Source organism: Cygnus olor, chromosome 3, assembly GCF_009769625.2.
Source record: "Cygnus olor isolate bCygOlo1 chromosome 3, bCygOlo1.pri.v2, whole genome shotgun sequence".
In the NCBI taxonomy this organism is placed as follows: Eukaryota; Metazoa; Chordata; class Aves; order Anseriformes; family Anatidae; genus Cygnus; species Cygnus olor.
Window position 1 is genome coordinate 52,102,074 of NC_049171.1, and position 22,614 is coordinate 52,124,687.

The window sequence follows — 22,614 nt, forward strand, 5'->3', positions numbered from 1 at the left end:
ATATTAACATATAACCAGAAGGAAAAGAAAAAACAACAAAAGAAATGCATACAAAATCATGGAAGGCCATTCAAACTATATATGTAGTCACCTTTCAAACAAATAACATGCATTAGCGTTCCTCATGAAGTCAGGCTACAAATTCTGCCACATACCATGTAATTCTGATGACTTTTTTTATTTGTACTGTTAGTACAAAAAAAAAGAAAAAAAAGTGAAGTGTTGTTATCCGTTACTAAAGGAAGGGATCTGCGAGCATGGGATGAGACAGGAAATCTACAGGAAATCTACTCTGCAAGCAAGACAAGGACTGCAGGGTGTGGCTAAGCCTGGCAATAGGAGAGCAAAGTAAAAGTGGTCTGGGCTGATCTCAGCAATTTGAAAACTCTAATAAGAACTGATAACATAGGAAAATAGTCTGGCTTTCTCTTCCAGTGTCTATGGACCTCAACAAGAGACAGGAATAACTAGATTAAAAAAAAAAAAAAAATCATTTGACTGTGGTATTGCACTCCTAGGAGGCTTGGCCATTCTGTAGCAAGGTCACTGAATCCTGCTAACTGGGGTAGCTACAGTGGCAATGGAGCCTGCCCACTGCCATCTGCTCACAACAGCCCTTTCTTCTCGTGTGGCCCATTGCCAGCAAGTCATGCAGCTTAGCTGAGTCATGGACGGTACTCGGGAGATGAGGAGGCAGGACTAGAAAGCAAGAGGGTGAAGATTAGGGGCAGGTTGAGTGGGGTTGCTATCTTCTTTGAGACAGGAAATGGTAGTTTTTAAGCATGCTTAAGAGGCTTCAGGAAAAACATAGCATATTTTCCATAAAAGATCCAGTCTCACCTTGAAGCTGACTTTGGCTATGGCAAGCCCTGAAAGCTGCAGCTTTGCTGTTTGGTGCTGGCTGTCGTAGGTCTTCGGTCTGTGGTGAACCGCAGATAGTGGGCTGGGGGGGAGGGATGGTGTTCAGCTAAGAGATGACAGAGAAACAACAACATCTAATCTTGAAACTCTGTCTTCTATTTAAATATAGCTAAGGGTCATGTGCTGTTTCTGGCAGCCTTTGACACGGGAATCTCACCTCAGAAACATGAGGATGGGAAGGAACATAGTGGTGCCTCCTCGATATATCAGCCAAGAAGTAACAACAGCTGCTCTTGGCTTCCTTAGGAGAATTTCTAGTCATTCAGCCTCCTTTTAGTTTGAAACCTGTCTTTAGCTCCCAAAGCATTTTAATTTTTGCAGTAAGTTTCTCATAGGCCACAGGAGTAGAAAATGAGTAGAAGAGGAAGTGACCCATGAAATGTTTGAAGAGATGGTGTTTTGTGTGAGCTCTACTGAAGTGTTTTGCTCAGTATATTAAATATTTATATAGCCCTGCAGTCACTATTAATCCAAGTAGTCATGTTTTCCCTAGCCCACCATGGATTCTTACCTTATAGTCACCCCCTTGAAATTAATCAAGGTGAACATATGGAGTTGTCACCACTGGAAAATAGTTTATTATTTTAGCAAACAAAATATTTTAGCAATTCTATTTCTGTCTGACCAGAGCTAGATGTTGCTAAAAATATTGGGAAGGTTGATATTAGATGACCTGTAAACATTTGCTTTTGCAACTACACAGGTAAAAGAAGCAAATCAAGAATCAGACTGTATTTCCATTGGTAATATGTGATTTCTAAAAAACTGAAGTGTTAAATGCAAAGAGTTTATTTTGTGATCATAAAAATCCTTACTTTTCTGAGAACATCAGAGGAAGAGTTTTCTGTTTAATTTGATATGGCATACTGATGCATGTTCTTTGGGAACGCATTATTAATAGGCTACAACTTGTCCTTTTAGTACTAGTCTATTTTTCATTTCCTAGCTCCTCTCTTCTGTCTGATTTGTCATTTTTTCCCTTCTCTTTCCCTTTCTGTACCACTTGTACATCCAAGAGTGGTTTGAAAGATACTCTCTGTTGTAAGTAGCCATTCATATGTCCAGGCATACAAGTTAATTCTTAGCTTTGACAAGCACGGGTTCACCATACTCCAAGTTCAGTCTTGTGATGGGCAGCAACCCACCTCTATATGATTCCGAATTCCTGGTCTCTGATGGCCAACCCAGACATATTCCTTTTTTTCCTCTCTGTCTTCATTGAAACACTACTTTTCTCTTTTTCTCACTTGAGTTTGGTATCATAATACTAGTATCTCCATTGACTCCAAATTCAGTACCATCTTTTTACCTCTGCTCCTAGTTAACTAAGAGATGTAAATAGCTAGTATTCTTCCTATCTGAACTGGACCGGGTTGCTTTAACTCTTTGACTCTTAAGGAAATGCACAGTCTCAGGTAAGGAATTGAGACAATTGCACAGCACAATAAAATACAGATTATTTTACATCTGTCACATTTCTTTTTTGCTCTTATGATACTTCCCTCCTATCTTCTAGGACTTGCATCCTTTTATTCTGTTTTTAAACATCGCTGTCTTCTGGGGGAAAGAGAGGGATGATTGATCTCTTCCTGTTGCTCCCTGTTCTTGCAATCTGCCTGAGCCCAGGCCTCCAGAATATAACCACATCTTACCCCATTATCCCAGCTTTACACTTTACTCTGCTTTCTTATCTTGGTTTATGCTAACATTTCCTTCCCTCTGTGTCTCGTTTCATTTCTGCTGCTCCTCCTACTTCATCTTAAGTGAAAGGAAGTGAAGAGGACTTGTCTAATGGTATTTTAACCATCATCTCTTTTCTCCTCTATTTGCTTACATTAGTTGAAATGTAAATTCTCTTGCAAATTATTCTGTAATGAGGGTTGTTTTCTTGTGTATCTGTTGAACCTCATGTTAGTTGTTGAAAATGTTTATTTAGACAAGAAAAGAAGCCAACAGCAATAGTCAAAGAAGTGTATTTCTGCTCACTCTAAAAAACACTGGAAAAACAATATAAAACATAGTGGAAAGCAGTATGCAGTGAATATAGTTGTCTGCATCATCATTTATAGAAGGTTTTATTTCAACTCCACTCTGTTTATCAAATAAACAACTGTTACGTACAAGGCTCCATTCAGACTATAGTTGGGAAAGAGGTGTAAGTTGTTACTCACTTCAGAGTTGCAGAGAATCTGACTATGGATATTGATAGCTAAGCTATCAAATTGCCCTTGAATTTAAAAGAGAGAAAAGTCACATTCCCAAATACTACTTCCATTGTAAGAGAAGGTTAGTTATAAAAGCCACTAAATACAAGCTACAAATTGGCAGCTGAAAGTTTATTTTTCTTGGCTGAATTCTAGGGATTTTTTTCAGCTTCATACCTCTCTGCTTAGCTAAATCATATAAATAGTGGTTAAATTCTTTTATATTCAATCAAGTAGCTGCCCATTAGAAGCAGTGACAATCCCCCAAAACACACTGTGCTTCTGTGTTTTAGTTCTGGAATGAAACCTTGCCAGAAACGTACTTCTTAAACGTTTGTCTCTTTTATAATCCAAATAATAGTTAAGAGATGAAAACTGCATTGTCCCAGACGTGGAGCCCAAAGGAGTCAAGAGCCAGTGGGGTGTAAACTGACCCTGCCAAAGAGAAGCGCTGTAATAAAGAGCACAAGAGAAATCAAAAACTGTGTTTCCCCAAATAGATGTATTGTATTGGAACATCAAACTGTAGGCTTCAATAATGTAATTTTGTGACTGTATTAGAGGAGGGCAGTTGGATTAAAGAGTGCATTAATTGTCTGTGCTGTGCTGGAGGACTTCTGCCAGTCCCTGCAACCACTGTGCAAGCTCTTTCTGAGTTTGGTCTGGGAGTTTACATTTCCAGCTGTATACAATTCCCATCACGCTTATTATCACAGCTGTATTACAAGCAGTTAAGCTATATGGCAAGAAGGTGCAAAGAACATCTTGATCAATCAACAGTGTCAGATTAGACAAGAAAAAACAAACCTCAAACTAGACACTAAAAGAACTTATGGTAATATGCATAGAGGAAATTATATTACTTTGAAAACATGACATGAAGTAGATCTGATAAGAAGCTCTGAAGCAATTTCTGGTCGTGTTTTAATATGTGGCAGTTTAGACAACTTTTTAATTGTTTATATTTCTGTCTTCTGCTTAAAAATGAAATATGTTTTCTGAAAGGATATTTAATGGACTGCAAAGACAATTACTATTTTTGAAAGCATATTTGGAAGAAGGTTATAAATCCCTGCAGAGGCTAATTGCTAGTTTGTTATCCTAGGCTGTATTTCAGAGAATTCACATAGACTCAAAGTTGTTTAACAACAAGAATGGAAATTGAAAAACTGCATTTGTTCCATGGCAACATAGGGCAGACATCAATAAATTACAAAGTAGTACATAAAATGCATAGGCATTTTCTTCCTGCTCCACATCATTAGATTAAGTTTTCTTTAAAAAGCCCAATCGGATGAATATATTGATTGTGATGTTGATTATTACGGTCCTCTTGATTCCATTTTTGTTATGGTGGGTTTTTTTGTTTTATTTTGTTTTCTACATTTTGAGAAAGTGTTTACACAGCCAAAGAGCCAGAGATTACTAGTATAGACTTTGGTATACATACCATATCTGAAAATTATATAGAGACGCTTGAGGTAAAAACTGGGACATTTGTTTTGTTATTGTTGTTTTGCTTTCACTGATTTGTGAGCATGCATTAATACATGCCAATATCCATATAACTACATATTAAGTGGTATTCATAAAATAGATAAAAATTGAGAGATTTTATTTTAGACACTTTGCAGATAGCGAGTGGTCAGTTGTAGTTCTGATGGTCACTTAAGTCCCCTATTTTGATACAGCGAACTTGAGGGCCACCAAAGCTTCTCTAAAGGGTGCTCATAGTTCCACTTTTAAAGAGTATTTTGAAACTTGGATGGTCTACAAGAATTACTGCAGGCTAGAGACATTACTTATTTCTCAAGAATGGTGCTTGTCTGAAGAATTACTTTTCTGCTTTTAAGAACGAGAGTTGTATGAGAGTAGCACAAAACCACACTCATTAGCACTAACTTACTTTCTCCTCTCCTGTGTTGGCTCCAGTAAAATTACTTCTTTTTTGATTGCTTACTAACTTTTTGTTCAGTAGAGTTTTCTTATTAATTTTATGGTTTGATGATGCCTTATAAAAATAAAGTACAACATATGGCATAGTGGTAGCATTTCCTTAGAAAAAGATGCTTCATTTCTCACTGTCAAATCATTCCATTTGATTGTGAGGGCCTAACATGATGCTCTTTCTCTATCATGCTTAGACGTTCACAACTCTTTTTGGCAACAGGGCTCCTCTGGCTCTGTTGTCCTCCTCAAAAAATGCTCTTGGCTTCAGATAATAAGCAAGATTTGCAGCTTTTTTTCCATCTGGATTTCAATAAAATCTTGCAAGCTTTGGTGCAAGATTATAAGTCTATACTCAACCAAACTGTATTCACCAGACTCAATAGTATGTTAGGAATTAAGTTAAACTCTACTTTCCTGACCCAAGTCGACCTAATTACAGTACAGTGTGCTTTAATGAGGGTTCTTTCAAAGTATCCATGCCTCATACAGCAAAGAGCTGGAGGCAAACTTCAGATCCCCGTGTCAAGAACTGATTCATTGCCTGCCTGCAATTAACAATTGGGCTTAAGGATCTGGATAGAAAACTAGAATAAGACTCTCTTTCACCTCATATATTGAATCCAGAGTTGTTGACCTTTTACACTTCAGATGCAACTAAAAAAAACAAATATCACAGATTTATCAGGCAGCAGATACTTCACAGAGTATGGAGAAAGAACACAGTGTTGTTTAAATTTACTCAAAGTCTGTAAATTAGATATACATCAAAGAAGAGTCCACTCAGAGTGGGAGGCGTTTGATAAGGAAAAAACAACAAAGCGTGTCCAGCAGTAAAGTTTATATCTTTTTTACCTTAGGGTAAAAAGAATGATAGATAACTATATATATAAATGAATGTTAACATCTTTCTTTAAATGTTTGAGCCTATGATAGCCAATGCCAAGCCTACTTTGTGTGTGTCCCCATTCATTCTTGTGTAATGTGCATTTTAAACAAAAAAGGAGAGAGAAGAAAAATTGTTATAGCATACCACATGAAATACAATTATTAATGATATTTCTGGGGAAAAAAAATGCATTTTCTGTAATTAAAAACTATATTGCTCACCCCAAACAATATTCACATTCCAGGAAAGAGGGACAAAAAACACCACAGGAAACTTTCCTTGGTAAATCTGCTTTGTTTAATAAATAAATAAATAATTAATTAATTAAAAAAAAAAAAAAAAAAACATTGCTCTTGGCTAGCTCTCAAGATAAATGTCATGGCATCCCGTAATGCTATCTGCAAGGACATGCTTATATCCCCCTGGTAAGGGCTGTTACACGTCCTGACCTAAATACTATGAAGAACTGAAAACGTGACCTGGTTAGAAGCTGATAGATTTTGGTTGAGGGATTTTCCTCCAATTTAGCAGTCTACTCTGCAGCTTTTGGAAGGGAATATGTCAAGTCACAGTACAGAGTAAGACATTTTTGCCTCCTGTCTAGCTGTAGTGATAACAGCCAATTTAAAACTTCTTCTGGGAGACTTTTTTCCTGCTATCTTTAGATGTTTGAATGTGTAACTCATGAAATAGTATTACGTTTAACACTTGGTATATTTCTTTCAGTCTCTCTTTGATACTACTGTTTCAACCATACATGTTCTCTCTTTCATTAAATAGTTGAAGTTCAAGTGGTTTAAATCTTATTTTTTCAAACTTGAGAATAGCATTACTCACATACCAGAAGGCTAAGTAATGTCTGGGATTTATTAAATCGTTCAGCAAAGTTGACCACAGACAGTTGCATATAGAACAAATGCTGGAAAAAAATAATCTTGTGTTGGTGATGTTCATTACACTATAGCACATGCAGACTGCGAGCCACACACTTGGTATCATTTCTACCTATATAATTACTATATTTCTTTTTAGACCTTTGACTAGCTTGACACTTCGGTTACAAAGGGTTTGAGCACAGAGGAAATACATAGTCTTAGGTCGTAGGAATGATGCAAAAAAAAGGTAACTTTAATGTTAATTTGACAACTTGGTAGAGCAGCTATGGGTTATACCAAGGTAAATCTTTATTTGACGTGATATTAATGAACAGGCACCTTTTACTGCCAACTTAGTCTTATTACATACTTTTTAAAATCTTACATTCCCGGTGTATTTGCAAAATTCTGTTTCTGCTATGTTTAGCAAAAGGAGCATTACTGATGTTGGAAAATGTACCGTTTTTTTTTTCTTCGCATTTGTTCCTAGTATTCCACATACCCGTGAGTTTTGCCAGCTTGTTTTATCAGCCTTTCACAGATAAAATACTAGTTGTGAAAACTGCAAGAATGGTAACATGAATATTATTCATCAGACAATGCTAAAATAAAGCATAAGAAGTAACTGAACAGATGTTCTTGGGGATTTTGTATCCTTACAATTTTCTGAACAAACATTAAACTAATTTTAAAATCACAAACTTGCTATCCAAAATTTGAGCAAAGGCAACAGAAAGTCATTATTTTTTATGTAAGATATCACCTGTAACTTAGGCATTATTTACTCTTGTAAGTAAAAGAACATCAAATAAAATAACTGTGAAAATTCCATAATAGAAAAGCCATTACCAACTTATTTCTGCTACAACATATCCTTTTGGTTTCATTGTTTTTTGTTTATATTGAGTTACAACCCAGGGAAATTTTTAAACTTTGCTTTGCCTTTTTAAATCCTATTGTTTGCACATAAAAGGATATTTGTTGTGTGGATTAAGTGGTTTATGAGCAGGATTGGTTAATACATAATTTTGTTCTATTTTTTAGAAGAATGTGGGATGTATTTCCCAGAAGTGAAAAATCATCCAGACAAATACTTACAAAGATGTCCCGAGTCTGTAAAAAAGTGGCTAAAACAACTGAAGAGTGCTGGGAAGATTCTGCTATTAATTACCAGTTCTCACAGTGACTATTGCAGGCTCCTGTGTGAATATATTCTTGGGTAAGTGAAATGTCCTTTTCAATTTATATTAGACAGACATCAACTGGAGATAAGGCTGAGATATAGGGAAGTTAATTTGACTTTGTTTATGTGCTGTAAATCACTTGGATATGAGGTTTCTGTGGGGTCTGTCTCTAGACAGAGTGTAACAGCTACTCAATACAAACCAGTTCATTTCTGAGCCTGTGAGCTGTATCTGACCCACAACGCACTTACATCCTACATCTTTTCTGGGCATCATAATGGGTTTAAAGATGTCAGGGAATATCTTTCAGGCCAACACATAATTGAGGACATCATCTGAATCCCAGTTTTATCATACATTTTTGCTACATTGTCTGTGCCTCTCCAGTCATGAGCTTAAGTAGTAGCAATATTCCAGTTCCTTGCATTCAATGTGCACAGAAAACCTTACAAATATTTCTTCCTAACAATGTTTTCCACATGATGTTTGTGCATGAGGAATGTGTATTTGCAGATCACAGCAGAAGAGATAAAACTTTGCAATTGGTTGAGACTTGCAGTTGCTGATGACAATTACTTTTCATCTGTAATTTTAAGAACATGACTGGTCAAGCAGAATTCAGTGAAATGCAACCAGAACTACCACTTACACCCCTAGAAAGGAATTAATCAGTGATGCTAATAGCTAGGTGGGTGACATGGTGAGACTATTCAATAAGTGAATCAAAGGAACAAAGTACTGCAATGTGAGCCAAACTTGGCTCTCCGGATATGCAGGAGAACAGCAAAGTGAATACAGCAGCACAGTAAGAAAACCACAGGTAAGGTGAAAATCAGAGCAACCTCCCAGAACCAGTCCCACCAGTATCATCTCTCTTTTGTACTGTCTGGGCTAAATGCTAAATGGAGCATCAGCTGTGTGAGTTCTCACTGCCTTGCACATGAATTTTACATGCTCATTTGAGTGTGAAATCTACCTCCTTTCTAAAAGCAATTCTCCTTTAAGTAAGATGTTTGTGAATCAGCTTTTTAAGGTAGATGTAGTGGGTTTTTGAATGAAAATTTGATATAAAACTAAAATCATTGGCCACATGTAATGATTTTTGGTTTCTTTTCTTTGGTGAATTATGTTTCAGCAGTTTTAAGGCATCTGTAGTGATCCTGCTAGTAGGCAGTAAGAAAGGTAGTAGAGAGGGTTGGTTGCCATTCAAAAGACAGAAGAGATGTTCTGCTAAAAACATATCAGATCACTTTGTCTCTTTCCTCATGAGTGTAGAATATTCTACAGTGTTTACTACCATCATGTTTTTCAATGACTCATGCAAAATAGTTTCCAAAACACATCTTCTGGAGGACTGAGTACTCCACTGTCCATTAGACTTTACTGAAGTGTTGTTTTTTTCTTCCTGAAAATAATTCTGAACTTTTTATTATTCTTGTTTATTCAACGCCTCTTGTATCAGATGATGAGAATCTACCGTCCCTTGCTGCTTTTTCTGACACTGGAATATAGCCTAGATTCATGTCTGTTATCTATTCCCTCAACCTTAATTTTGCCAGAGTAACTGCATTTTATTTTTTACGGCAACCCTTAGGAATTTCTTCCATGTCCTCCTTTATTGCATTTCTTTCCCTACTTCTTTTCAATTAATCAATATTATAATATTACCTCCAAAAAATAAAGATAAACATGAAAAGTGGAGATGTATGTGAATTTTCAACCTCTTCCCATATCTTCCATATCTTGGAACTGTTTACTTTTTTGCAGTTTCTTGAAAAAGTTCCCCTTTGGCTAAGAAATTGCTGTCCACATAAAATCAGCAGTGGGAAATACTTGCTTAAGTGTGTCACTTACTGTTTAAAGAGCAAAGTATCCCAGTTGCTTTCATCTGACCAAGTTGTCCTTAAACTGAAAGCCATTTTGGTAAGGAACAGGAAGTGTAGGTGAAAATCTGGTTTTGAGATAAAATAAGAACTGTTTCCCAGCCAGATCATACATATACTGCTGGGATCTGTGTATAAGGTATGCAAGCCTAGTGAAGCAAGTGCAAGTTCATTCATGCAAGTAGCAATATCGTGCTGTGACTTTTACGGCTTACCTACAATAAAAATGTTTGTCAACTTAGTTGAATGTTAAAGTGTTATCAGGGGCACACCTAAAGGTAAGTCTATTTATAGGCACTGAAGCAAAGTGTCATTTCACCTTTTCATCAATGTTAGCCTTTAAAAAGCTATGAATTTTTAAAGCTGGGGATTTTGATTCCCTCTGTGGTTAGCGGAGAGAAAACATTGGGCATCATCCTTAACAATTCATTCTGTATCATAAAATAATGTCTGAAATAAGTAGGATGAATTGCCTTCTAAGAGAGTGGATTGTTCCCCATTGGCTCTGTCTGTGGTATTGACCATTAGCAGTGAATTCAGCATGCTACTTTTAGATACCTTTATGTGAGTTATATGAGATACATCCTACTCTTTGACTATTACTGTAACCACAGGCCACCATTCCAATCACAAACAGTAACTGGAACAAATTTTGTCATGAATAATGTTACATAGTAATGTAAAAGGTGTAGGTACTCATAAAATCAGTAGTTTTGCACATGAAATTTAGTAAGATTCAAAAACGGCCACAGATAACATCTCTCCCCACAAAACATTTTTTTCTTCAACAAATCAAGAAAAAGTTAACCAAATCTTGTGAAAGACTGTAATTTCTGTTTCATTTTTTTTTACAAAAAGAACTACTTATTGTTCACACAAGTCTTCATCATACTTCTGAAATGTTGACTTTATTTTTAAAGTTCAGGCTTAATTTACCTGTAGAAACATTGTTTGTGCCATATGTTAATGAAAAGCTTACTTCTGTTGATGCTTCTCACTTAAGCACAAAAGCTATGTCTGTTTGTTCAGCTTCTGGAATCCTCCAAATAATTTGGTACTCTTTATCTTAAAAAGAAAGAAAATTAAGCAACACTAAAATTCCACTGGAGGAAGGAAATATAAAGACATTTTAGGGCTGAAATGTAATTTAGCGAATAAAATAAAAATTCGTAGGTAACCTCATAGGGAGACCATTCTTGATTTTAGTTATCTCAGTCTCATGGAAAATTGTAGATTATTTGAAAATGGCACAGTTAGCTAGTTTTTTTCCAATAAACTTTTTCTACTGTTGATAGTATTTTAGTGCTTCTATTTATCCAGGACTTGCCATCTGTGAATTCTGTGTTCCTTTCAAGAGTATTCATCATTTTTTATATGTTATAGGTAATACAGTCACCCAAGCAAAGAAACATTTCTACTAAAGTAAAATACATGTCACAAACTGAAAACGTTTACATTTTCCAATATTAAAAAAATAATCAAGCTTTAGGCAACATTTGCCTGATTTTATATTTTAGTAACTTCAAAACCTGTTGGCAGGCATTATTTTTATTATTTCTTGCTATAGCTCCCAGATGGATGATGTAATAAATAAGGTCAAAGAGAATAAGTCTTAGAATAAAGAAGACCTTTCCTAGAATAGGAATAACTGGCACCTCAAGAAATAGTTCATCTCATGGTAGGATAGATGGCATGAAATTAAGTATAGAACACAAAGCTATAGAAAATCAGACTTCATTGCTTGACATATGAAGATATGCAGACATATCTTCTCAGAACAATATGATTGCTATTAAAGGCGGTTAGGTAGAAAGCTCATGAGTACCGAATGAGCAATGAAGCTTTATGGGTTTATACAACAGATACAGATAGCAGATTAAATATTCTTCTGTATGTGGTATCTTTAGTTGTTCTGACCTCTCTATATCCAGGATAAAGCTTTTATATGAGCACTGAACTTTTCTGTGAGGGGCCAAAAGGAGTTTTAACTTCCCACGGGCTCCCCAGAGCGAGGGAAGGAGAAGAAAGAAGGCAGAAAAAAAATGTCCCCTTTTCCCAGAAGGACAGAAGCAATGCTCTTTGATCCCTGGTGGCCTTGGTGTTTCTCAGGGTTGAGATGTGGAGCCTTTAAGAACTTTCTGCTCAAACTGGGAGAGAGTAAGGATTAGCCTCCAGAAACTTCAATTCTTCACAGTTTCAACTGTGGGAATATTTCAATAGGCAAATCAACAAGAAGGCCTGTATTGCTCCACGGACAGAAGATGGAAGCCGTATCAGAGAAAGTACTCCATTAAACAAAGTCCTTAGATGGAGGGGTGAGGCCAAAATCACCTAGGGCCCAACACACTGCTCCAACTAGGTCCTGCAAGAATTAGCTCTGGTTGTTACAGTCTCAAAAGTTCAGAGTTCAACAGAAGAGAGATGAGAAATTTTCAGTCTAGGCGCCCTTTCCATTACAGATAACTCCTTTCAATTCAAAAAACTGTTTCCCTCTCACAATCAGAAATCAGTGGTTAAAAAAACTGTAGGACACTGCTGGAAATGGAAAGAGAGGGCAGAAATGGTGTAATTAGGATTTTTAGTAGTGTATGGAACCCCTAAATCCAGATTTAGAAGAATACATTTCTAAGAAATTCCCTTTGTAAGTAAATCACTTGACTTCATGTATTCATGCTTTATAAAGAAAACCCCTTCTTTACACCCTTCTGTGTATCTATACTTATGCTGCCACCTGAGACCAAACTATGTCATCTGTTACATTTTGTCCTGATATTTCAAAACTCCCTGGTCCAAGAAACTTCTTTTTACAAATAATTAATGATCCTGAAGGTACAGTATTGTGGGTTCTCAGTCCAGTTGTCCTTTCAGTTTAAACTACATCAGTACAGAAGAGCAGTAGTGACACTGAAGACGAAAAAAAAAAAAAAAGTGTCAGAAGAAGATTCCTTACTGATTTTTTTTTTTTTAGTTATTTTCATAAGTCTTAAAGTATATTTAGTGGCATCTTAGCTAATTTAATTTCCTTTGATTTCTAGGAATGATTTTGAAGAGTATTTTGACATTGTGATCACAAATGCTTTGAAACCTGGTTTCTTCTCCCATACCCCAAACCAAAGACCTTTCCGAACTCTTGGTAAGTAGCAGTCATGATTCCCTTCTCATCTGCTTACATCTATAAAAAAAAAAAAAAAAAGTGAGAGGACAGAACCAGACTAATCACCTGGACAACATAATTTGAAAACACGTGTCTCAGTAATCCAGCTAGCAACTTTTGAACCTGTTGGCTTGTTTCAGTAAATTTAATGGACAGGCAAGAAATTTTCTGTGCAAACAAGGTCAGAAGAGAGGAAAAAGCAGTGAAAATTCAAACGGATTCTACACAAGACTCTTCTAGAGATAGTAGTAAAAAAAATTCTTAAGACTGAGGAGCACTGAGAAATTAAGAATTACAATGAAAAGGCAGAGCTGTGACTAATTTAAAATGGTATTGAGGCTCAGATATTGCATTATTAATGAAAAATTAAGAATCGTTTTCTTTATTGTGCTGACAAGATCATACTCAGAAAATCAAGTTTAGTTCTGGTAAAAAACGTACCAAAAACATTTCAAGAATTTAAAGGAAGTTCAAAGAGCAGTACAAATAAAATTGCAAGATTTATGATGGAAACCTGACAGTATTAAATGTGTATTTTGGCTAAATCACAACCGAGTACGCAAAAAGGAAGTGCCCCTGTACTCAATTTAATTAAAGCATTCTGAAGCATTTGGCATGTTTGAGAACCTAATGCTGTCCATTAGGTAATTAAGGTTGTAACAAAAGACATTTACAAGAACAGAATGTGTTGAACTACAAATAACAATAGAAACATGGCTGAAAACATTTTTTTCCACATTTTAGTAAATATCCCGATGATTAAAAGGTACCTGAAAATGAATCTTATATCCAAAATAGCATAAGTCAGCATATATTGAACTGTGTTTTAGCGTTTTATGACAGGAAAATCAGCTATTCCAGCCCAAAATAAATTTTGCCTATGGAACCTTTATAGTAAAAGTAAAACAAGCGGTAGAAATATATATTGAAACTGCATTTTAATGTTTCATCTATTTATATAGGAAAGTAAGTAAATGTTAAATGTAATTTTTAAAGTCTTAGTACAACTAGGAAATTGCAAGTTGACGATTTCAGAATAAATAAACTCAAGAGGGAAATTGAAAATATTCCTATGAAATTAGAATAAAAAGTAAAAACATAAAGTGTGAAAAACGGTCGGTTCTGTAAACATTTTATTTAATTTCATAGAATGCAAACTGAAAATAAGACATAACCCACTTTGGATATTTTTAAACAATCTTATTAGCCTCATTTCCTAAGGAGATCCTGCTGTGTCTCTCTGTCAGTAATCCAGCTAGCAATTTTTGAACCTGTTGGCCAGTTTCAGTAAATTTAATAGACAGGCAAAAAGTTTTCTACGCAAACAAAGTTAGAAGAGAGGAAAAAGTCTCCATTAAGAAATATTGTATAGAATTAGCTTCATCACGTTATTAGATTATAAGTACCAATTTTCATGAAGCTGTTTCTTTCTTATGCATTCAAACAGGAACAGCATTCCCTAGAGACCTCTTACTAACTTGCTTGTTTTCATTCACTTTGTATTTTAACATTGCAAAGAGGCTCAAGTGAGGGTTGGTCACTCAGTGTGTATTTTGCAAAATTACTGCAAAATAAAGTGCAGCTTCAGTTCTGGAGACCTGACTATATAAAAAGATACGTGATAGATATCTAAACATATCCAAGGCAACTATCATATAAATAATTACTATTAATTTGGTAGTGGGCATCTTTTTAATAAACTTGTACCCGATGAATGGTTTCTTCTGAAAGACCAACCTGAACGTTCAAAGCAAAGAATTATGCATATAGGACAGGCTTTTGGAGACACAGTTTGAAATAGTGAAGAGCTTATTTAAGAGTATGTGAAGCTTTAACCACCAAAATAGGAATAACCATATGAGAAAATGACCAAAATAATAATATGTTTTTATGCTCTCCCTCTGTGTTCCTTGCAACAAACCTACAGCTTCAGGACAGGCATTGATAACTTCACACGGTTGCAACAGATGCCAAGAAACACAATTCATTTCTAAAATAGTGCATGGGGGAGTTTCTGATATATATATTTTTTTTTTGAGCTGGATTTCCAGTTTCCAGAATTTCTGATGTGTTGCTTCATATCAGAACTACTGAAAATTCCAAATTTCAGCTAGCTTCTTTCTTTTGCCACTGTGGCTTAAGGAAAATAGCCATTGTGCTTTAGACCCTCTCTTTTCTTAGATCATTCGACGTAATTTACAAGGGAAACAAAACTACCCCATTTTTTCTTTGAAACAGGAAAAAATAATATAGGTGGACATATTTTCTTAAACCACAAAGGGTAAAACATCTTTAGGAAATTAGGACAAAAAAAAACCTTCAGTAAGTGAAATAAAGTTTGTTCTGTGGATAAGTTTGTTGTGGAAAATCAAGTGAAATAACTTCAGTGGCTGAACTGCTTATCAATCCTATTCATTTCTCTAGGGCTAAGTTTTAGCTGTGTTCTTCCATCCATCAGTGCATCTAAGTTAGAAAAAATTTCTAACAACACACCTAGCTAGGTTTGCCCTTATATTCCAAGGGAAATGTGTTTAAAATGTATTTAAGGCAAAAAATATGGAATGTGTTCTTAATTTCAGACACCTCAAGTGTTGCATTGTGAGCTGGAGCTGAATTTTATTAATACATAAAAGGATTTTTGCTGCAGATTTACTAAGAGAAAGTCTTTGAAGTTTACTGAAGAGAAGGATAAATTCTTTTCAGTGCATAATTTCAAAAAGGTGACTGTGTTCAGTAAACATTTGAAACAGGACAACGTGACAAAGAAGTCATTGTCTAAAAGTGTAAGATCAGATAACTGTTGTGCAGAAATGTTTTTTTTCAGTTGACAAGTAGTTTTAAAACTAACCCACTTAGAACAACGAAAAATTATTTTAATTGTACAATTAAAAATGCATCACTAATTTATTTGAGTTTCAAAGCATGCATCATTTAAAGAAACCAAAACACAGTTTGAATTCTTAAAAGAATCTTGTGACTGCTTTTTATTAAACTGAGACATCGAAAAGCACAATATTTAATTATTTATTTTACACAGTTATCTTTCAAAGTGCCATACTGTTAAATGGAGGAACAGTGTATACATATCTTTCTAGCTTGTAGAATAGCTATATTTATTTTTACCTGGTAAAACCGTTTTTATAGTTAGGTGTAGCTTATGTAGCAAAGCACATATTTTATGAGAACAGTGCTAAACAAAAATCTCTACTGCCATAATACAAATACTCCATAATTTATCTCAGGCACTTGTTATTCATAAGGTTACATTTTCTTTTACAGAGGGAAATTCTTTAAACGAATCTTGAAAATGCTAATAACATTCCAAGCTATTAGATTTAAGGATCTGGCTGACAATGTTTGTGTAAATCCCATGTTGAGAGTACTAGTTCTGATCATTGCCAAATATATTTTTTGGAATGCAGAGTTAAAATAGAAATGCTAAAGATAGCCCTAATTTCCTTGAAAGCCTTCTTTAAGTCTGTAGGTACAGTGTATTCTCTCTTGGTACTAAATGAAACTTTTACATCTTTCATTTCCAGCTCAGGAACAGTCGCTGTCTACTTTGATCTGTTTTTCTGATAAATTAAAATTGCATTGCAGATTGTTATGTGCTCAGTGTCTAAATTTACCATGCATATTTAAGAGTTTATGTGCTGATATATGTTCATATACGTGTGCACATATATGCATCTTCTTTGCTTGAGCCAAAGATCCTATGTGTGGAGTAGCAGTGGATGCAATTTTTCTATGAGGCTCTGTGACTTTGTCCAATGCCCAGAGAAGCAAACCCACTTTCCTCCTCCTGCAGAGGGCCTCATGTTTTCAAAGCCCACTTTCAGTTACACTTCTAGGCTGGCTGCCTTATTCCTGCACTCAAATTCCTGTCCTGCTTGTGGTGCCTCTCCTATATGATGTAGTCTCAAATTCAGGAAAGTCTTTCAGTCCTACAGTTTTTTCCAATTCTCTTGTAACTGCCATTTTAACAACTCACTACTTAAGCTTTTTTCCTCCCTCAGTGATTCTTTTCAATCCTTTTAAAGTCTACTACAGTGGTATGCTATGACCTGAAAAGATCAATTAGAAAAGAAAATGAGGGGACAGGATATAAAATGACATACTTGTAGTGTGAAGACAGTCTTTGATTATTAGAGTCTGAAAGACTTCATAAGAAAGAGGTGATCCCATGTCTGCATTTTAAGTTTTCTTCTGTGACATCTGGGCTTGATTACTGCCAAAGATGGGATACAGAAGTGGGTGGAGAATTGAGGCTGTGCTTATATAGCTATTTTTATGCATTTATATTCTAAGGCCTTTTACGCCCAAGGAGTGGGATCTGGAAGGGAGTGGCTTCATTCCCTGGACATTAAATGTGTAAGACATATAACTTCTTTCTGGGTTGTTCTTTTTATTTGAAACTTCTGTCTTCACAGGCAGAAGAATACCAAAGTACTTCCCAGTAAATATTTTTAAATACCCTTAGCAAAACTTTAAAATATACATAAAAAAAGGTGGAAATTTTGAAATAGATGCATTCCACTGTTAAAAGAGAATATACCTTTTAGTCTTGCATCATTCACTTATTTAAAGAACATATATGCCATCTCCAGAAAATTATGACATTTTCAATGAAATCACTTTGAATTGAGTATACAGTATAGCTCAGTTGTTATAATTCCTATGTAATAAGTGTCTCAGTTGCTACCTCTACAACAAAGGCTTCTTTGAAAACAATATAAATTTTATTTCATGTTTGCTAAACATAGTCTTAGCTGACAATAACAGTCTGGATTTTACTTCGTACATATTCAGTACAGTGGTCTCTGTGAAAGTATCAAAAACAGATGCAAAAAAAAGCAAAATAAAGTTGGGCAAGTGCACACATGCATCCTTTTGGGAAGTAGAGTCATGATAAAATCATGGATAGACACAATTCATTTTTAACAGCTGGTAGCAAAACCAGCTTTCTTCCTTGACATAAAGCTTTGTTCTGATAGCTTTCAAAGTCCTTGTCTACCCCATTTGATGGTCATTGCCTCATAAAAACACGTGTTCAGAACATTTTGGTTCCATTGCAGAGATATCGAATTAGAAATTGAGGAAGCAAATTTTTATTACTAACTGGAAGGTTATCGTATAACCATAGAATATCCTGTATTGGAAGGGACCCACAAGGATCACTGAGTCCAACTCCTAATGACTCTTGTCATTATAGCCCTGTTATTAAATGATGTGAGGGGCAAGTCTGCAGTTTGTATTTGTATATGTATCCACTTTTACAATGATGTTGTTAAACCGGTGTAATTTCTGTAAGTTGCCACCCTGTAGTAGTCAGATTGCATGGTAGCCAAAGAACAAGCAAACCAAATTCTCAATGACCATACCTCCTTTTTGGTAATCTGAACAGAGAGGTCATTTTTTTCTGCTAAGGTGAAGGAGGGGTTTTGTTTCGTTTGTTTCTTGGAATGGGCATTTCTGGTATTTGCTTCAGAAGTGGTGGGAGAACAGATTCTCATTGTGCCATTTTTATATACTCACCGATCATAAGTGATCGGTTTTGTGGTCAAGTTCAATTTCTGTTTCTACAAGGACAGCACAGTTTACTGTAAACTGGGAGTATGGACCAAGTGCTGGGATTTCAGGGGCTGGCCCCCTAACTGGCATGGGAGGTACATGGCTATCATCTGAGCCAGCTGTTGGAAAGTGGGCTGGATGCTGTCTCTTGAGCTCCTTTGGTCGATGCCTCAACTATATTAGCCAGAAGATCTACGAAGCTGTTTCTTCAACATTAGTCTGTTTTCCAAAAATATTGAGGCTTATGCAATCACATGACATGTATCCATAGGAATTTCTTCCCGTCCCCAACTGCAGGCCTCTATCAGCAACAGTTTCAGCCACATTCAAGTATGGCTTAGTATTCTCAGAAATATTACAGATTCTACAGGCTAGAGAGGGTGTATGGTCTGTCTGTCCCAGATCAAGGAAAGGGTACAGTGTAAACTGATTCCTCATCAGATAGCTAAGTATCAGCACAGGAGAGTCTGGCTGCAGATGACCTAGCTACTGGAAGAGCATCCATGAGACACTGAACCCTATTGACATTCAGCAAATCCAACTGCAAGACACAACTTCAGATGAAACTAGGCCCCATTATATCCACTATTGTTCACAAACAACTTCTTTTTTATTTAAAAATAAAAAATGAAATAGTCTTTGAAATAGGGCATCTGTTTGTTTTTGAAGATGAATGCTGCACTGTAGATACATTCTCCAATGCCTATGCTTATTTAAAAGAAAAAAATTGAAGTAAATGTCTCAAGCCAAGTTCTTTATATGTTTGCATAGTGTTCAAAGTACCACAGAGGATAAAAGAAATAAGAAGTTATTCATCCAAAAATCAAAACACTGAAAACTGCAAAATGCTTCTGTGTAAAGACAGCAGGGGTTGCTTCAGCTGATTACCTTTGATATCAAATACTGTGTTTCGCACTAGACTGATAAAAATATTATGGAAGGCTATTTCAAAGAAAGCTAAAGCTTTCAAAAGCTGCATATAAACAATATTCCTTTTGTTAAAACTGGAAAACATGTTTAGCATAATTGCCAAGTAGTCCAAAACAGAATTCTTTGTCTATGGAACGAGCATTTCATTTTCAAAAGGAGCTGCAGTAACTAACTAACACTATTGCAAAATCCTAGTTATTGATTGTATTACATTATATTTAAGGCTTGGATAAACTCAAAACCCTGTTGTTTAAGGTATTGTGCAAGCACATGATAAGAGTCACTCTCTGTCTTCAAGAAGTTCATGGGCAAAAGAGATAAACAATTGTCAGAAAACCAAAAATACTAGCTTTTCTATTAGAGCCAAGAAACTGAAACAAAAAGATTGAATGACTTACCCATAATCTTATCTCTGGCAGATCTGCATATTTAACTAAGATCTCTAATGTCCTAATCCAGAAGCAGTGAAGAATTGTAAACTATGTTTGCATAAGGACTCAATGAGAGTCTTGACTGTGAAAATCCTTTTAGCTCTTTCCAAAGATTCATAACGGGGAAGTTAAGATAACAGAATTGCAATTAATTCTTCTGGATTTACTTTTTGTGGTTCAGTGATATATCCTTTATAAGTTTAAGGAGTTGGACCTACTAACTTGATGTGGTCTATACTGACATTTTTCAAATAATACAATAATTATTCAGTAATTATTTCAAGTTATCAAAAGCAGTAGGCTAGAACAGGTCTTTGTGTTAGAAGACAGTTCTATACCAATGATTTCTTAAAACTGGTTATTGGTTATCAGAACATGCTTATGTTTAATTTTAATGGAAGAAACTTTCTTCATAGACAAGTATGTCAAACATTGCTGATCTGGTGAATTTTGAGTTTATTTTAAGTTTTCCAAGCCTGTATACTTAGAAAAAGTTTACTAAAGAACCTATTTCTGGGAAATATATTGCAAAATCTGTAAGTCATGATGATGCTTTAAATGTGGTTGCTATACATCACCATTTAAAAATAACAGTTGTTTTAACAACATACAGTAGTTATATAAACTACAAATACAGTTAATAATAGTAGTTATATTGAAATATTTCAACACATATACCATGTGGTAAGGAGGTCATTAGAAGTCAGGATTGATAGAAAATTCTTAGTCATAATTTTGAAGTCACTTTCTGTTTTTGTTTATTTCAGGATATTAGCAGAGAATGCAACTAGAGTTTGATCTGGATTGCACCAGCAGTATTGGGGAGATAAGGCGTGAAAGTTGCCATGCTTAGGAAACCCAATTCATCCAAAATTTCATTATTTTTTTTTTTACAGCAGTAAGACAGCCTAAGGCCTATCAGCCCTATCTTCTCTATGTAGTGAATTCCCACAGAACTTGAATTGTCATATCCTAGCCTGTATTTTTAAAACCAAAGCCAAAATACCTAAATGACCAGTTCATATTTCAAACAAAACTGTGTTCAGCATACAGACTTCTGTGGCTTAAGGGAATTCTCCTCCAACACATGAAAATATTATTAAGGGGAGATGATCTTTTCTTCCATAGTCTCTGAGAAAACATAGCCAAAAGCAAGATATAGAAGCAGAGTAGTCAGCACTCAATATAGATCACATTTATAGTGTGATAATACTCTAACATAAAGCGTGATGCTGAAAAAGATTTGGCATTTATTGAAGTTTTCTTAAGGAATGTGAAGACCCAATACTATTTGGAAGAAAAAAAAAAAGCAAATGAATATCTTCCATACATGAGCAGGGCTTGCAGAAGGAACTCTTTTTGCAGAATTAGTGGGATCATTTCTGAAATGATAACTTCAGTTCTCATTGTTACACTTGCATGATAATACTGAAAGTTTGAAAGGGCTGACTAAGTGATTACATCTGAGGGAGATGTAAACTTGCTTAATTTGATTCACTGAAGAGAATATTAAGATGTAGTATTAATGATCCATTGGCTTGTGGCGCATTTACATAAGACCCATGGGAGCTCAGGCAAGGATAATATAATACCTGAAGAATGTATAACAATTATTTATGTACATATTTCAATACTCAGAATAGAAACTCTAGAATATAACTTTTCTTTTCTTTTCTTTTCTTTTCTTTTCTTTTCTTTTCTTTTCTTTTCTTTTCTTTTCTTTTCTTTTCTTTTCTTTTCTTTTTTCAAATATTCCTTCTGGTTATACAAAATATTTATTTTCATCTTCATTCTATTTCTAAGCACACATAAAAGCATCTGTCCAGGACTGGGGAGTGAAGTTAGAACTAAATCGGAGATCTGATAGGACTGAAAAGAACATTAGGGAAACAAAACATGTGCAAATCAACTGCTATTTTGGGATTAAGAGAACGTATATTTCCTTTTGATCTATTTCCTGCATTTTCAGTATAAGATGGTTAAACAAATACATTTTATTTCGTCCATGAAATGGAAAAGGTCCCAGTGGAAAGCTTATTAACTCATACAGATGATTATCAGACTCAACTTCTGTTTACAAATAGGATGTTACTCCATTGTTGTCTTAGTAGGCTTCTCTTCTTACCAGATAGTATTCAGAAACAAATTCTTGCCATTTAGTTGCAAGCCTCTCCCTTAAGCAAAAAATTGACGGACAACTATGTTGTAAGGGTGATTTCTTAGGTCAAAAATCGCAGAGGTCTATTTTGGGTTAAAAAAAAAAAAAAGAGAGCAGTAAATAAGTACCAGGAATGGTTATAGAAACCATTGTATATGGAAAATACCCTAGCTAGCTATCATTTTTTGATATTACTCAGCTTACTATCATTATAGGCAATGAAGAGCTAGCCAACAGAGTCGGTGTAGAGCTGTACAATGGCCCAAAAGGAAGTGCCTATGCTCTACTCTATAGGATACATGGACCCCATTGGCTTCATAGTGCAATCTGGAGTGGCTCTGCTTCCTATCATAGGCCCATTGATGTTTCTGCGTCTGGAGCTGAATGACAGCCATGGTGCACTTGTTGCCTGAGCATAAGCCCTCAGGGCTAATTAAGAGCCCCAGGGAACACAAACGCAGGTCTTG

The 22,614-nt window shown here is 35.4% G+C and overlaps 1 protein-coding gene across 1 annotated transcript in view; it reads left to right on the forward strand.

Moving 5' to 3' along the window:
* NT5DC1 (5'-nucleotidase domain containing 1) overlaps window positions 1-22,614 on the forward strand; it is a 150,941-nt gene that overhangs the window by 93,409 nt on the left and 34,918 nt on the right. The window contains exons 7-8 of the mRNA XM_040554366.1: window positions 7,881-8,055; window positions 12,939-13,036. Of these exons, the coding sequence (XP_040410300.1) occupies window positions 7,881-8,055; window positions 12,939-13,036 (273 nt within the window). The remainder of the gene's footprint in view (window positions 1-7,880; window positions 8,056-12,938; window positions 13,037-22,614) is intronic.